Source organism: Medicago truncatula, chromosome 3 (assembly GCF_003473485.1).
Source record: "Medicago truncatula cultivar Jemalong A17 chromosome 3, MtrunA17r5.0-ANR, whole genome shotgun sequence".
Classification (NCBI taxonomy): domain Eukaryota; kingdom Viridiplantae; phylum Streptophyta; class Magnoliopsida; order Fabales; family Fabaceae; genus Medicago; species Medicago truncatula.
The window spans coordinates 44091122-44107410 of record NC_053044.1 but is presented as its reverse complement, the minus strand read 5'-3'; the positions used below and the strand labels follow the sequence as shown (position 1 = coordinate 44107410).

Below are 16289 nucleotides of genomic sequence, written 5' to 3'. Positions count from 1 at the left end.
CATTCTTCAGCATTTTTTTTATCGTGTCCGGGTTCGAACGGAGAACCTCACATATATTATAGTCTTATTTATTATAGTCCTTATCAATTGAGTTAAGTTCACAGACTCTTTATTTTATTTTATTTTTTGTACGTAAGTTATAATCCTATTTAGAGTTATAGAATGATTTTTCTATATATAATTAGAAAGAAAATAAGATTAAATAAGTTTTCTTGTCTCATGTGAATATTGAGTTTTTCTATTTTAGTCCGTATAAAAAGCATGGGATAGTTGTGTTCCTATAAAATTTGAATGATTTTTTTGTGGGGACTTCTATGGTACACTCGTAAATTACGGTGTATCGGTACTCTCGCTTACAATTTTTATAAATTAACTATCATTTTTTATGAAGAAAATAGGTGTTTGTTGACATATATATTTTAGAAAATATCATTTTATATGAAGAAAAAAAACATCATTTCATTTTTTATAAAAATCATACTAATTTTTTTACATTTTATTGTAAAAAATACTCAAAATTCTCTATTATAAGTAATAAGAATTCAGAAAAATCAAATTTTATTGTGTTGACATTTTTGGTAAATAAGATTTAGTTATTATAATTATAGGTGATAGAAAATAACTTTTTCCTACAAAAAATAACTCATTTAACTATTAATTTAAGGATTTGGTGTACCAATACACTCAAATTGTTAGTTGTACCATAGAACTTGCCTTTTTTTTAGACTTGTTTAGAATATTATAAATAGTTTTTTTTCCCAAAACCACAAAATTTGAATTAATTTCAAAAAAAAAAATTAAAAAATCATTTTGTACAACTAAAAAAATATGTGGTTGTTATTTTTCAGACAAAGATTTAATTTTCTTTCAAGGTAAATAATTTTATTTATCATATTGATTATTTTATTACAATTGATATATTAATATAATTAAATGTATAATTGAATTATTTATCAAATCATAGAAAATATAGTGTATCAAAATGTATTTTGATCCACTAAGATCATTTTAAACCCATATATGACGGTTGGTTTAGCAAGTAATAAAATAAGTAATTTATTTGTCTACACAATGATTGTTTCAATCACTAAAGAAATGCGATTAAGTCATTTTTTAATCCCTTCTTCTTCGCTATTTGGTAAACGTGTCTAAATTACGACAATAAATTCATTAGTATTACGCCTATTTAACAAAATAGCTAAGCACCTTTCAAAAAAAAATAGCTAAGCATGATGTATTTGATGCTTAATTCTCTTTTCTGATCACAATCTTCTAATGTTTAGGTGAGTATCTAATCATTAAAGGTTTTTAAGAAAGTTAACGATATCTCTAAAACTATTATATTAACGTCGGCAAAATTTATTAGTATAACCTGCACAAGATGCGTCCTGGTCAGCAAAGAAGAAAAACAGAGTACAAAGAAGCACGGGTGTCGTTCATCTATATCATGTATCAAAATATATAGTTAATAATCGTCCAACACATACATTGATTTATTAACATTCGTTAACGTATAAAAACATTAATAACAAAATAATACTAAGAATTCAATCGCATAAAAGAGTGTTCAACCGGATTACTTGGTTAAAATAACTAGGATGAAGTTCATATATATGATCTAATCAAGGAAAGTTAGACCTATATAAAGGAAATGATGTCATGTTTTTTGCTTTTTTGTTCATCCTCTTCATCATCGCATGTGCATTTTGAGGTTATCAAAGTTTGAAGGAGGATGAAGATAGAAAGAAAAATATTTATAGGTGGAACCCCATCTCAAAGCAGGTTGGCAGTAGGAGCAAAGAAAATGAGAGGATAAAGATGAAATAGAATATTTTATTTGAGCTACCATATATTTTTGATATTTTGTATTTACGCAATATTTAATTTCTGTAATGTGTTTATGCATGACATCAATAACGATGTTACAAAATAAACAAATTTGTGTACTCTTATAATATAAAAATGTATAATAATGTTCATAATAGGTTATACAAGATTTATTTGCACGCACGCATGCACATAAAAGACAAGTCTTAAGATTTTTGGTGTTCTAAACAAACTAAATTAATGGTACCCTTGATTTCTTTTAGCCTCTCTAAGCACGTCCTATTGAGAGTAGGATATGGCTTAGCCAATATAAGCTACAATGCCAAAGCACCCATGATATTGATAACAGAGTAAACGAAGGAACAGCTAATATGGTTATGAAATTTAGCTATATACTTTGAACTATGATCAAATTATGTCTTAATAACCCTCCGTGAAATCAGCTATTACAAATTGAAGGAGTTCACTACCTTAGTTATCATTTTGTCATTTAAGTGTGTACCCATATTAGTTTATCGAATATCAACATGCCTAATCCTAATGACGTAATGTAATTTCTATCAGTTTATGGTATATCAACACAGGGTTTGGTTTGTGATAAATATGATATATTTCTAAAAGATTCTCTTATACTTGCTGTCTGACTTATGACCCTTATGCCAAGACATAGATAAACTCTCTGCTATGATGCACGCATTCTGCAAGTTGAATTCAATCAATGTTCAAATTCATGAATTTTTTTTGCAATCCATTTTCCCAGTATTGGGGAGTCATTTTTCTGACAAGCATCAAGGGCTCGTTCCAACATGGGAAGAGTAGGCTCTATTGTCATTGTTTTCATAAAACTCTCGAGCTCATCCATGTATCCATGCCGACTATAGAGTTCAATCATGCAGCCATAATGCTCCAACCAAGGCAGGACACCGTATTCATTGCTCATAGACTCGAAGCATTGAGTGCCAAACTCAACAAGGCCTTCTTCAACACAAGCAAGAAGAATGCCCTCAAAGGTCACACGGTCTGGCTTGATGCCTTCTGCTTCCATTATCCCAAAAAGTTCAAGTGCATCTCTTCCCCTATGATTGTGACAACATCCCAAAATTAAGGTATTCCACATTATCACGTCCCTAGAAACCGCCCCTTTCAGAATCTCAACAGCATACTCAAGACAGTAGCATTTACAGTACATGTAAATCAAAGCAGTCCTGATTACACTATCTATCTGAAATTCATGTCTAATGATAAATCCATGAATTTGCTTGCCGAGGTGTAGCGAATAAGTATTTGCACATGCTGCCAAAAGGGTTCCAAAAGTATACTTGCTTGGTTTTGCCTCCCATTGCATCTCTGAAAACATTGTCAGTGTTTGTTCGCTTGAATGATGAAGGCCACAACTGGCCAATAAAGCATTCCAAGAAACCCTGTCACGCCAATTACTCATCAGGTTAAACCAAACTCGGGCACTGTTCAAGTTCCCACATTTACCATACATGTCAAGAATGGCATTGCCAACCATAAGGTTTGAGTGGAAACCATGTCGATAGACAAATCCATGAAGCTGTTTCCCCATTTCATGATCCAAAAGGCCAGCAGACACATTTATCATCAAACCAAGAGTGACATGGTCCAAGTCCTTTACAGTGTCAAGCATCAAACAAACAAAATCTAATGCCTCAGACCATTTAAAGAATCGGGTATATCCAGCCAACATAGCATTCCACGATATCACATTTCGTACAGGCATCTGATCAAAAAGCTTTCTTGCGTCCCAAGTTTTCCCACTCATTGCATACCCTGACACAATGCAAGTCCAACACACTAAATCTTTCGAACCAAGCTGATGAAAAACCCGAAAACCATTCTCCAATTCACCACACTTGACATACATATTGATTAGCGAGCTCGAAACAACAGTATCCTCATGAAGTCCCCATTTCACAACCCCCCCATGAATTTGCATCCCTTCCTCAAGTGCATGCATACTAGAACAAGCAACAAGAGCATTAGAGAATGTGAAATTCAACGGCTTAACTCCATCAGAAAACATGCGCGTGAACAACAAAACAGCTTCCTTTGCATCACCAACATCAAGATACCGTCTTACAATAACATTCCAAGTAACAGCATTTGGACGAGGAATTTCATGAAACATCCTGCGAGCATAAACCATAATCCCACATTTAGCATAAACATCAACAAGAGCACTCCCAATTATCACATTGCTCGAAAAACCAAATTTCACAACAAGCCCGTGAACCTGTTGTGACAGAGAAAGCTCATAAACATCAGCACACGACCCAAGAACACTGGCAAATGTGATGTTATTGGCGCGAACACCATCCTTATTCATCCAAAGAAACAAAGAAATCGCTTCATCTGGATACCGCAATCGAGAATAAGCAGTAATCAAAGCATTCCATGACCCACCATCTCGTTGAGGCATTTCATCAAACAGTTCCTGTGCATCATGAAGAGAGGAGCATTTCGCATAAGCTTCAAGTGCACGGTTGCGGAGGAATATAGGTGGATTGCGAGTGGTGGCAACTAAGTGGAACTCGACTTTATGGGCAGCGGCGATGGATTTTGGGGAGCGACAGTGACGGAAGAAATGGGCGTAGAGAGAGTGAGGGAAGGGTAGTGGGAAGTCAAAGAGAATGGATGCGGCTTTTTGGATGTGGCCAGATTTTAGACAGTTGAGGATTGATTGGATTACTTCAACTTGGGTGGCGGTGGTGAAGGTGATGGTGGTGGTGGTGGGTGGGTGGTGGTGGTTCGTGGTGGGGGAGTTGGTTCGACGCAGAAGCAGCGACATTTTACTGCCATAGGAACGAATGGGTAATCGGCGATCACTCATAGATGGGTAGTTTTAACAAACAAAAATGTACAATTTTTTCACCAATGACGAATCTTTGACCTTCTATTTGTACGTGTTTTGACCTAAAAAAGTCATCCTTATACAAAGGCTGATGTTTGGTCAAATTGCATAACTTAATTCAGAACTCTTGATAAAATGAGAGAAGCTTTCATCATGGAAAATATTTCATCCGTCCCTATATCTAAGCCTTCGTTTGACTTTATTTTTATCCCTAAATATAAACCTCCTTTCAAATTATTAGATGCATTTATTATTTTTCCTAAACATACCCCTAATTAATACTAATAACTTGTCTTGAAATATGAAAAACCAAGTTTAATACACATACAAACAAAAGACAATTTGGTAATATTAACACACAAAACAGACACATTAATTACACAGACAACATTTCTTAAGAAATGTGAAAAAGGCAATGGATGCCTACATTAAGGGATATAGGGAGTAAGTACTTACTTGAATTAGTTTGGCTTAGTCTTTGTAAGTATCACATAATATATTAAGTACTTATTCGAAATCGACTTTACATATTCTAAGAGATTGTGAGGACACTAAGGAGCTTTGGTCAAGGGTCATAAAAGAAGAATATTGGAGTTAGTTCTCCAGGCTCGATCTTTTTGTTTGGATTGAATGGAACTTAACGTGTAAGGAGAATGATAATTTACTTGGGATTGGTATATTTTCTTTGGAGTCATGGTGTGGGATCTTTCGAAGGATAGGATCATAGGAACATGCTCGTATTTTCTCAATGTTGATGGATTATATTTTACCAGCAATAGAACTTCGACTTGTAGGGGGTTGATTTGTGATCAACCGAGTAAATTTGTGGTGGGTTTTATGTGTAAAATTATCTCTACATATACTCTTATACCTGAATTGTGAGCATTTCTTTTGGCCTTCGGCTTATTCGGTCCCAACACTTGCAACATGTGTTAATTGATTCCGATTCTAAAGTTGCACGTGGTTACACAAATATTTCTTATCTACAACTTGTACTTGCAAACATCCTTTGCATTCTCTAAACTCCTAACATGAATCTTGACTTGAGTTGCATCATATTGTTTGAGACACGAATAAAGGTGCAAATTTGCTCTCACATCGAGCTCATTCTAATTCTTTAAACTTAACTGTAATGGAATTTCTTTTTCCTTTATTAGGCATTCTTATTTGTAATAATTCCTCTGGCGTGAATTCCATCATTTTTTGGTATTTAATGCAATTTCATTATTAGAAAAAGAAAAGTATACACTCATCTGACATCAAATAAATAAATAAAAGTAATTGTAATAATAATAATAATAATTATAATGATCACACTTCTTTCTTTGTCAAACTTATCAGATCTCTAGAAACTATGGAGAGGGTTGTATAATTTTTTGTGGTGGTTGAGGTTTGAACCCCAGATCTTATATATATTATGTGTTGTTCTTACAAACTGAGTTAAACTCACGAGGACAAAGGCTTATTTTATATATATATATATATATATATATATATATATATATATATATATATATATATATATATATATATATATATATATATTATTCTTAGCATTGTAACCCAAAGAATAAATAAAACAACTACGTGAGTAATTTGAATTTGATTTATTTATATTTTATTGATCCATATTTCAATATGTATGTAATATCAAACAAATGACGTTGACCTATATAACATTATTAATATTACTAATAAAACCTATTTGGGTTAGTTTAATATCTTGGATTGTACTCATCTTAAAGTATTTATAATGTTCGATTCTCCCCAGTATCAATTTTGATGGTCTAGTTTGATTAAAAAAAAACATTAATAGGTAATAAGTATCGGTTATTTCTTTTTTGTGCATACTAAACTAATAACTTTTTTTAGCAGTTCTTTAAAAAATTGGTATTAATTAAGAAATTTTAAAACAAATATTATATTAATACAATATTTTTTTTTGTGGTGTCCAGAGTTCGAACCTCAACCTTACATGCATTGTTCTTATCAACTGAACTAAGTTTACATGGACATATTAATACAACATCTAATACTAATAAGAAAATAAATAATTTTTAAAAATAAATTTATATATCTTTAATTTTTAATTTCACAAAACGACATAAAAAAACATCCATTATATGGTGACAACTAGGGTACCCATGGAAGAATGGTGGGTAATTTACCCCAACCAATACACATTAGCCACATAAGCACATTTTTAAATGATATCCATAAACTATCTTGACCCCACCAACAAATTGCTCATTTTCATTGGTTGGTGGGTAAATTATCCACCATTCTTCAAAGATAATTTAGAAAAAACCCCATTATATTCGATCTGGTGACATTTTTAATTTTTGGAATTAGTTTACAGTTTTTCTATTTATATTAGTTTAGATATAAGCCCTCCTATTATGGCTGCTTTGTTAGGTATCAAATTCGCCAAAGATTTATATGCTTTATAGAAATAATGGAGTGTTATGTCCTTAGTACTTCCTCTGCTTTCAGTAGTCCTTCTTGCCTACTCCCTCTGTCCCAAATTGTATGACGTTTTGAGCATTTCACACATATTAAGAAATGTAATTAATATTGTGTATGAAAGATATATTATGAGTTGTTTTACAAAATTATCTTTAATAAATGATATCGGAAAGATAAATGAAAAAATTGAAAAAATAAAGAGTAATAAATAGTTAAGGATATAATAGGAAAAGTAACATTAATGTTTTATTGGTATTCTAAAGTGACATACAATTTGGGACAAATATTTTTTTTAAAATGACATACAATTTGGGACGGAGGGAGTAACACTTAAGCAAGTCAAATTTTAGGTTACCGTAAAATTCTAAGGGGTGGACTTTTCCCACCTTAAAATTACTTCTGATGTAGTATAACTTTTAGATGTGTACTTTCGAATAAAAGTACAGTTGTTTTGTTTTGTTTCATTGGGAAATAAAACTTTTAGATGTGTTTTTTAGAATTGTGGAAAATAGAAAAATGTTTTTAATTTTTAAAGTCATGTTTTTCTTCTTTTGAGCTTTATCATGTGGGCGGAAATTGCAACTCATTTGTCAATATTTCATCCAGTTTGGCATCTTCTCCTTTTAAGGTTCCGATTGAAGAAGGTTCTTCATCCATTATTTCACAAGGTATATATCTTTTTCATGTTCTTTTAAAATCAAAATATCCCCACGCATAAATGCAAGCACTAACAAGAGACTAATTGTTTGAGATAATCGAGATTCATTCAATTTCAAATCTTCTAACAAATGTTTTCAATACGCACCGGTTAATAATCAACCTCGAGAGTAAATTATATATCATTTGTTTCACACTATATTAGATTATTTTTTTTTTATCTAGGGAAAGAATTCTTAATATGCGTGCATCAGACAATAAACCTTGAACAACAGTCACCACCCCATCAAAAACGAAATATAAAGAGTCGTGAAGTAAGAAATCCCACAAAATTTAATAGCAATTGCACAGAAATTGTTTGTTATATTTGTACATATCCTAGTGTGACGTACTTGTATTGAAGAGAAGTCCTTGTGCCACTCGTGGAGAAAGATACTTATAACGACGTTTTGACATTCCGCAAATTTGCCTTCTAGATGAGTTTTAACATTTTCTTTATAGCTTTTGTTTAGTATTATTTTGGTACAAAATTTCTTCATAATCGTTTGGTTCTGTTTGTTGCCACTTGCCCATTATGTCTCCATCAACTAAAAAAGAATTAATTAGGTGAATAATCTTTTGCTAATTTTTTTCTCTACGCACACTTTTGTCGATCTATATAATATCTGTGTATCTTGAGGCATACGTAAGATGATTATATACTTTCATAAAGTCTACGCAGATTATTTTTATTGTAATTTTCTTTTTCTAAAATACCATAAAAATATATTGTCGTTGGAGAGGAATTCCAGTTGTTATTTTTGACAAATGACAACGTACATGTTGTTAATTACTTCTAGATAGAAAGCATGAAAACTGGAAGAAGAAACAAACAACTACACGAGGCCGCTACAAACAAGTCACATGTTTGATTATCTCATCGGATGCATGTCATTGTCAAGGTATATGTCAATTAATAGATAAATTTATCAAAAAAAAAGGGTTAATAGTGTTTTTCATCTCTATAATATAGATCATTTCGATTAAATTTGCATCATTGTAAAACTTTTTTTTTTTCGAAAAACACCGCTCCTCCATCCAACTCATCAAATGCACATATGTAGCGGTGACTTGGCTTTTTTTTTAATTGTCCACATCATATTTTATTTTTTAAAAAATCTGACAATTAATTTTCAAAAATAAAAAAAATAAGAAAAAAATTCATATTTTTTCCTAAAAAATTTAAAAATCGAAAAAAAATTCAAAAAATTCATATTTTTTGAAATTAAAAAGTTCATTTTTTAAACAAAAAATATAAAATTTGTAAAATATTTTTCGTAATAAAAAAAATTCCTTAATTTAAAAAAAAAATCCATAAATAAAAAATTTCCTGAATTTTTTTATTTTCAAAAATTAATTTTCAATTTTTTTGAATTTTATTTCTAAACTAATATAAATGAATTTATATTATAATTTTTTTAAAAAAAAAAATAAACACAAATGCCACGTGTGCCCTTAAAAAAATAAAAAATAAAATTAATTATATGGTCGTCACGCCACATAAACATATATGCACAGTCAGCATGCCACACAGTGTACCACGTCAGCAAATATGCACAGTCATATGGGGGAGAGGTGTTTTCCGAAAGAATTTTTTTTTTTACAAGGATGCAAATCAAACCAAAATTTTATAGGGGCGAAAACCATAAATGACCTATATTACAGGGGTAAAAAGCACTATTAACCCTCCAGAAAAATAGGTTGTTTGTCTAGGGTGACTTCATGTCTCACGTGCTCTATGGAAGGACATGAATTCTGACCACACATTTGTTTACTCCTTGAAGAAATTTAGGCCTACAACCTCCGTTTGCTTTGCCTCTTCCCTACATCGGATGTCGCCTTGCCGTCGGATACAAGCTTATTTCGGTATGCGTCATTGTGAAGTTGACACCTTATCAATCGACACTGCAGAAGTCATGATTGTTTGTTTCGCATAGGAGCTCATGTATCACTTTGTTGCTCTAGAAATCAAATGAACTGATCATGTTCCCGAAAGTGTAACTCAATAGTTATAAGATTGAGAAGCTAAAAGAGTTTAAGAATGAGGTCCATGGTTCGATCTCTGCTGCTAACATTTTCATCCCCTTTAACAATATACTAATGATTAATATTTACATTATTAAAAGTAAAGTAATGAATTGATTAAATTCAAAATGAATTTATTCACATTAAAGTTTTTAATAAAACAATCCAAATTTAACTTAACCGTGTATTAATTATTTTAATCTTTAAAACAAACGATTTTGTTGAAGGTTAACATGAAGGAAAATTCTATGGTGAAGTCATGAGAATGACTTTTCTGGTGAAGTTAAATGGTCAATCATTGAGCATTTGTGTATTTAATCCATGTCACGTCATATTATATGGTGTATTGCACATTTGCCCATAAGATGTGTCATTATATTTTTACTTATTGCTGCAATTGTGTCCTTGATTAAATCAAAATTAAAGATATATTCTCATTTGTGCACTAAAATTGAAATTCTCCTTAATATTTTGTATGAGGACTGATTTGTAATAAAATAAAGTTTAGTTTTAGAGTGATCTACCAGCAGGGCACCAGTTGACATGACATAGGCACTTATACTATTGACTAAACAAAATAACTTTTTCAAAAAAAGTCAATTTTTTGACTGAACCGTAGAAGCCCCTAACATGAAAGGCAGTTGCAATTTTTCTAACCAAATCCACCATTAATAATTGGTGCCTATGTTTGGAAGGTGGTTGAACGCATATCACTTTTAAAGTTTCAAAGTTATAGCTTTTAACAAAATCATTTTAGATGCTTTGAAGCTTTAAAATTGACATGCATTCACTTTTGTTACAAGATGTATGTATATCCGAACCAAATCAACTAGTTAGTGTAAATTTTCTTGTCAAAATCAGAATCAATATGAAATGAGTACTCAAATTTAACTATCATGCTTATTTCCAACCCAAGTTTATATATCTTGAATCTACAAGCATCCTCTTCTAGGCATTAGTCATCCCTTGCATCCATTTCATACACCTTTCGATCACTATTATAAGCAAAAATCAACATTTTAAATTTATTCATTAAATGATGTATGTGGTCTATAACCCTAAACCCCAAACCCTCCGGTCACTATTATAAGCAAAAATTAACATTTTAAATTCATTCATTAAATGATGTATGTGGTCTATTATAGGGTGTAGTCGTCTCATTTCAATTAAATATTATATTTTTTTTTTTGGTAGATAGACGAAATGACAAAGCCATTATAAACTCACACACACAAGTGGAGGGGCGGGGGTTCGAACCCCCGTCAAGGCGTCCGGCCTAACAATTTCGGTATTTTACCAGTTGAGCTAGAACTTCTGGACCAATTAAATATTATTTATTGTCTAATAAATGACACCTTATCCGTTTATTCGGGAATAAAATTTATCTAACTATTATCACCAATTTTATTTTATTTTAGGCTAAATTATGTTTTTGGTCCTTTAACTATTTAATTAGTATCGCTTTGGTCCCTTAATTAAAATTTGATTTATATTGGTATCTTAACTTCTCTCTGTTACATATTTTGGTCATTTCCGTGTGTTTTAATTCAAAAACGTTAGGTTTTCTTCATTTTCTTCTGGAATTTTTCTCAGATTTTTGTTGTTGAAGGTTGATAGAGATGATATAAAGATGAAGAAGAGGAGAAGAAGATGAAGAAAATCTAACGTTTTTGAATTAAAACCAACGGAAATGACCAAAATTTGTAAGGAGAGAAAGTTAAGATACCAAAATAAATCAAATTTTAATTAAGGGACCAAAACGATACTAATTAAATAGTTAAAGAACTAAAAATGCAATTTAACCTTTATTTTATCTAACTATCTTACAAAAAAATATATATATCTCCTCATAGACGTAGTGGGTGATGTCTTGTCTTAACAACCATTATCCATAAAAAGAATAAAATATACATTAGAAGCCTAAACTAAAATTAAGCCAATAACTACTACTAGGGACCAAAGAAACCTCACTAGACCAACCAATTGTGTTTTAAAAGGATGGACAACTAACTATGAGAACAAATTTTACTTACTGTGAAAACATTCTTTTGACAAAGTAAAGTACTATGAGAACTTCATTGACACTCTTTTAAGAGCTGATATTTACATATACGGCCTTACATATACCAACTAAAGTTACTAAACTACTCATATCTCTCTCTTTGGAGATGCACTTCCATCATGACATGTGGAGTACATTTAAAAACGCCTCCAGTGTGGGTCTTGTACAATATAAAGTACTCCATAATCTATCCTTAATCTCAATTTTCAGAAAATGTGAGACTTTTAGGTGTGTGGAAATAATAATATTTGTTAGCAGCATTACTAAGCGATCACTAATTAGAAAAATTTAATAATAGGAAGATAATGATAGATGAATAGAGAGATTCGTAATGGGGAAGATAGCTATGATTGTTAGTGCATTAAGAAATACAATACTACTCCTAAAGGAGTAAAGGACTACAATCATATGGTTCATGGGAGTTTATTGATTCACTCAACGATCAATCTATTGCAGCATTTGATGTGGGTCTTTGATTCAATCATTAACATTCCCAGTGGCACATTACAGCATCCGAATCTTACACTTTTAATGAAGAAACAAATAATTACAAATAGCCGTTACATTTAAATACTCACTGCGTCCCTTTTAAATAAGACTAGAGTCATGCCAGTGTTTTTCCATTTTATTGGTGAAAATAATAAAAGTTGTAAAACTTTATTCAATTGTATACAAATAAAGTTATTTCATTTTTAAGCTAAGGATAAATTGTAGAAAAAAACGCTGTACATTAAGAGTTAATATATTTTTTTTATAAAAGTTTCTTTAGAAAAATGCTAAAAACTGTTTTTAAGGCATTGTTTAAAAAGCCAAAATATATATTTTTTTTACATAGATAATGATGTAATTAATATTTTAAAAAGTGTTTGACTTATATTTTGAAGATAAGATTTCCTTTTATGCATTCCTTATACAATGCTCGTAGTGCACTTACTAACATGAACCTTTTTTTTTTATTTTTAAAAACGAACCTTTTTAACAAAATTTGTTAAAAATACTAACAAGAAAAATAAAAATTGAGGGGCTTAACAATAAAAATATAATGTAGCATAAATAATCAACTCAAAAAAATAAATTCAATTCAAAATAATGGTCAAACTTAAGCGACTGCAATCATAATTTTACCGAAAAAGTTTGGATATTTTATCTTAATTATAAGAAAAAGTCATAATTTTAAAATATATTTATTGTTGTGGTCCTTTGTGTTTGACCATTGCTTTGCATTAGTCTTTTAATTTTTTTAAATTTATTTTCATTCTTGGTCTTTTTAACAAGTTTCACTAAATATAAAACCAAAATGATAAAAATGCACATATAAATTTTAATATTGAGAATACTCAAATAGACATATCAAATTTGTCCATTCATCTCCTCTTTTTTAAAATATAAATTTTCAATTTCAAAATCCTTAAAATCTGAGTTTCTAATTTTTTTTTTAGTACAAATACGGGGATGAGTATTATAAAATACTCCAATCGGACATTTCCTCCCATTGTCATCCCTACAAAAGGACGTGTGAAGGTTATTGCCGTGTGAGCCAAGTCCTTAGATAATGAACAAAAAAGTTAAGTCCTTAATCTAAGATTTTTTTGTATTTTAAAATCTATTGATTTGTGGAAGAAAAAAAATAAATGAAAAAGAAAACCAGAAGGAAAGGGCACATTAAAAAAAAAAAAAAAATCAAGAAAAAACAAAGAAATGTGAAAGGAAATGGCCTACATATCCAATTCCATCTAGAAAAATTTGACTTTAAGGATAAAAAATTAAAGATCGGTATTTAATATTCACCACAATCAATTAATGTCCCTTTTAAAAATCTCTATTTCCAACAATTTAATCAAACACCCTTTATGACGTCGGTGAACACATCACCATAACTATGCTTTCAAAACAAAACAAACCAACAACACAAATTTCATTTTTCACCCTCTACAAGAAGAAACGGAGCAAAAAAGAAAACAACAGAACCATGCTTGATCCAACAAGAAAACACCACCAACCCAAGAATTCTTTTGATTTGTACGATGAAACCAGACATGAAACATGGGAAGCCACGAATTCTAATAATCTCTGGCCTTCAACGCAACAACCTCAATTGGATGATGAACAACCTAGATGGAGTATGAATTCTCCACATTACAGAAGCCTTTCCCCTGTTTCAAGAACAGAGGCCATAGTGAGAGGACAAAAAGAACTCATGGAAATGGTTCGGAACATGCCTGAATACAACTATGAACTTTCATTGAAGGATCTTGTGGAACACCACCACAGGACCAGAGAAGAAAATACAGAGGAGGAGGAGGAGGATAAGGTGAAGAAGAATTCTAGTGTCAAGAAGATTGATGATAAGAAGGTACATGTGAAGAAAAATGATGGGAAAATTGATCGTGATCGAGGTTTCTACCTGAAAGTAGGGTTACCTTTTTTTTCTTTGGGATCTAAGGATAAAAAGAAGAAGAAAAAGGAGTCAAAAGTTTCACCAAGACCATCAATTTCTGATGTACCAGTAAAAGGTGCTGCTGATAAGGAAAAGGAGTGGTGGAAAAAGACTCCTTCACCTTCTGTTTATAAAGAGAGTGACGACACTAGTGCAGCATCCAGTAGCAACAGTAATGGAAGCATGAAAAGCTCTATTAGCAGTAGCAGTAGAAGCAATAGCAGCAGCAGAAGCAGAAGACTAAGAAGCAATAGCATCAGGTATGTATCTTCCAACTTCAAATTAATTAACCACTTCAAAATAAAATAAAAATGACTGTTTTTGTGAAATTTATTAACATAGCATGTATAGTTTCAGATCAGAACATTCAATTGTTTCTTAGGAAATACATGTATCTGTATTTTAATTTTTTGACAGTATATGTGTTTGTAACTGTAAGATACGAATTTCATGTTCATGGTTGTTGGTGTTACATTTTTATGCTTCTTTAGAGGACTTCAAATCAAATCCCATGTTGGATTTGGAGAATTTTAAGAAAATAATTCTTGTTATTGGAGACATTTGAACAACATACATGCCTTTTTGCTTATATTTAAGGTCGCATAGAGTACTAATTAACTTTTGGATGAAATGCAGGCGTGAGAATGGTGGAGGTCGGTGCTGGTCTTTGTTTCGCAAACCAAAAATCCAAATAAAAAAGTAAAAGATAATCGATGCCTTTGATGAAACAAAGTACTATGTGATTTCATCATAGTCATGGCACTTGCAAGCTTTATTTTCACATAAACTCTGCTACAAGCCATCTGAGAACAACTTTTTTTTAAGCAGTCTGAGAACTACTTGTTTCATTGTAACTTCCATTGAATTCGACAAGTTTGCTTCTGGAGTTACTGAAAAATGTGTAAGGATTAAGCTTGTACAAATATCATCATGTTTAATGGCAGGGCATGAGAGGTTCTATGCCAATCCCAACTTTGTAGTTTTTGACATATATTTCTTTATATGTTTATTTGAAGGTCCTAACAAAATAAATTATAGTTTTGCTGGATATAAAAGGCGGTGTAAATTGTAATTTTTTTTTTTATTCCTGTAATATAATGTGTCATGCTCTCGCAACACTACAACTTTGCTTCCTCATGCACTTCTTGAAATAACATTAGACTGAATCTTCTCATGTGACATAATGGTTCCTTTAAGTCTCCATGTTCCATCAATTAGAATTAAAAGTAGAGTTTATGACAAAATAAAGGAGGAAGGAAGATTTAAGGATGGAGAGTATAAAACATGAGAAAGCATTATAAAAAAATTGATGGAATCTATCCCAAATGGTACGAAATGAGGTTGAGAAACACTGAGTTTAGGTCGAACATCTAGTTAAGTCTAAAGCAAACTTTCAGCAAATCATTTTATAAATATGTTTTTCGAAACACACCACTTTAAATCCGACATCCATGATTGATAGCAAGTTATTTTCTTGAGAGACCTAAAGAAAGAGCCTCACTTACTTGACACAAACCATCAATATTCCCATGTTTTCTGTGCGACTATCTATCAGTTAGCTATATATTAATCGTCAATTACTTAGTTAGTTGTGGAACTTTATTAGTTAATTCCTAATTAACCAGTCACCGATTATAATCTATACTTAGTTTGCAATCACTCTAATTCATTCTAAGTTTATGGTTTGTTATGGATTATATTAAATGACACTCTATGTTAATGTCAATTGAATATGAATCTTTTATAATAAAAAAAAAATGAGAATCTATGATGAGTTGGATAGTGTGGTTTGTGTATCGAACATAAGACCCAGAAGTTGGCATAACATGCAGAACATAAGGTAATTATGTCAAGGACTTGAAGAGATATTGGAAATTGAAGGAAAACTATGGCTACACAAC

The 16289-nt window shown here is 31.3% G+C and overlaps 2 protein-coding genes across 2 annotated transcripts; one reads left to right on the top strand and one right to left on the bottom strand.

Moving 5' to 3' along the window:
- Nucleotides 1-2178: 2178 nt before the first annotated feature.
- On the bottom strand, nt 2179-4772 carry LOC25489737 (pentatricopeptide repeat-containing protein At3g26540). Its single transcript, XM_013605892.3, has one exon. It carries the CDS (start codon nt 4679-4681, stop codon nt 2543-2545), a length of 2139 nt encoding a protein of 712 aa, XP_013461346.2. The 5' UTR covers nt 4682-4772; the 3' UTR covers nt 2179-2542.
- Nucleotides 4773-13823: 9051 nt separating this feature from the next.
- On the top strand, nt 13824-15525 carry LOC25489736 (uncharacterized). The gene is made up of 2 exons (XM_024779276.2): nt 13824-14648; nt 15025-15525. The coding sequence occupies exons 1-2, from the start codon at nt 13831-13833 to the stop codon at nt 15089-15091; spliced, it is 885 nt and encodes a 294-aa protein (XP_024635044.1). The 5' UTR covers nt 13824-13830; the 3' UTR covers nt 15092-15525.
- The last annotated feature ends 764 nt before the right edge of the window (nt 15526-16289 follow it).

Excerpts from the sequence above, each read along its gene's own strand:
- LOC25489737 (XM_013605892.3), bottom strand. The coding sequence starts at position 4,681 with ATGAGTGATCGCCGATTACCCATTCGTTCCTATGGCAGTAAAATGTCG.
- LOC25489736 (XM_024779276.2), top strand. The coding sequence starts at position 13,831 with ATGCTTTCAAAACAAAACAAACCAACAACACAAATTTCATTTTTCACC. Across the intron at positions 14,649-15,024 it reads CTAAGAAGCAATAGCATCAG|GCGTGAGAATGGTGGAGGTC; the intron begins GTATGTATCTTC and ends GATGAAATGCAG.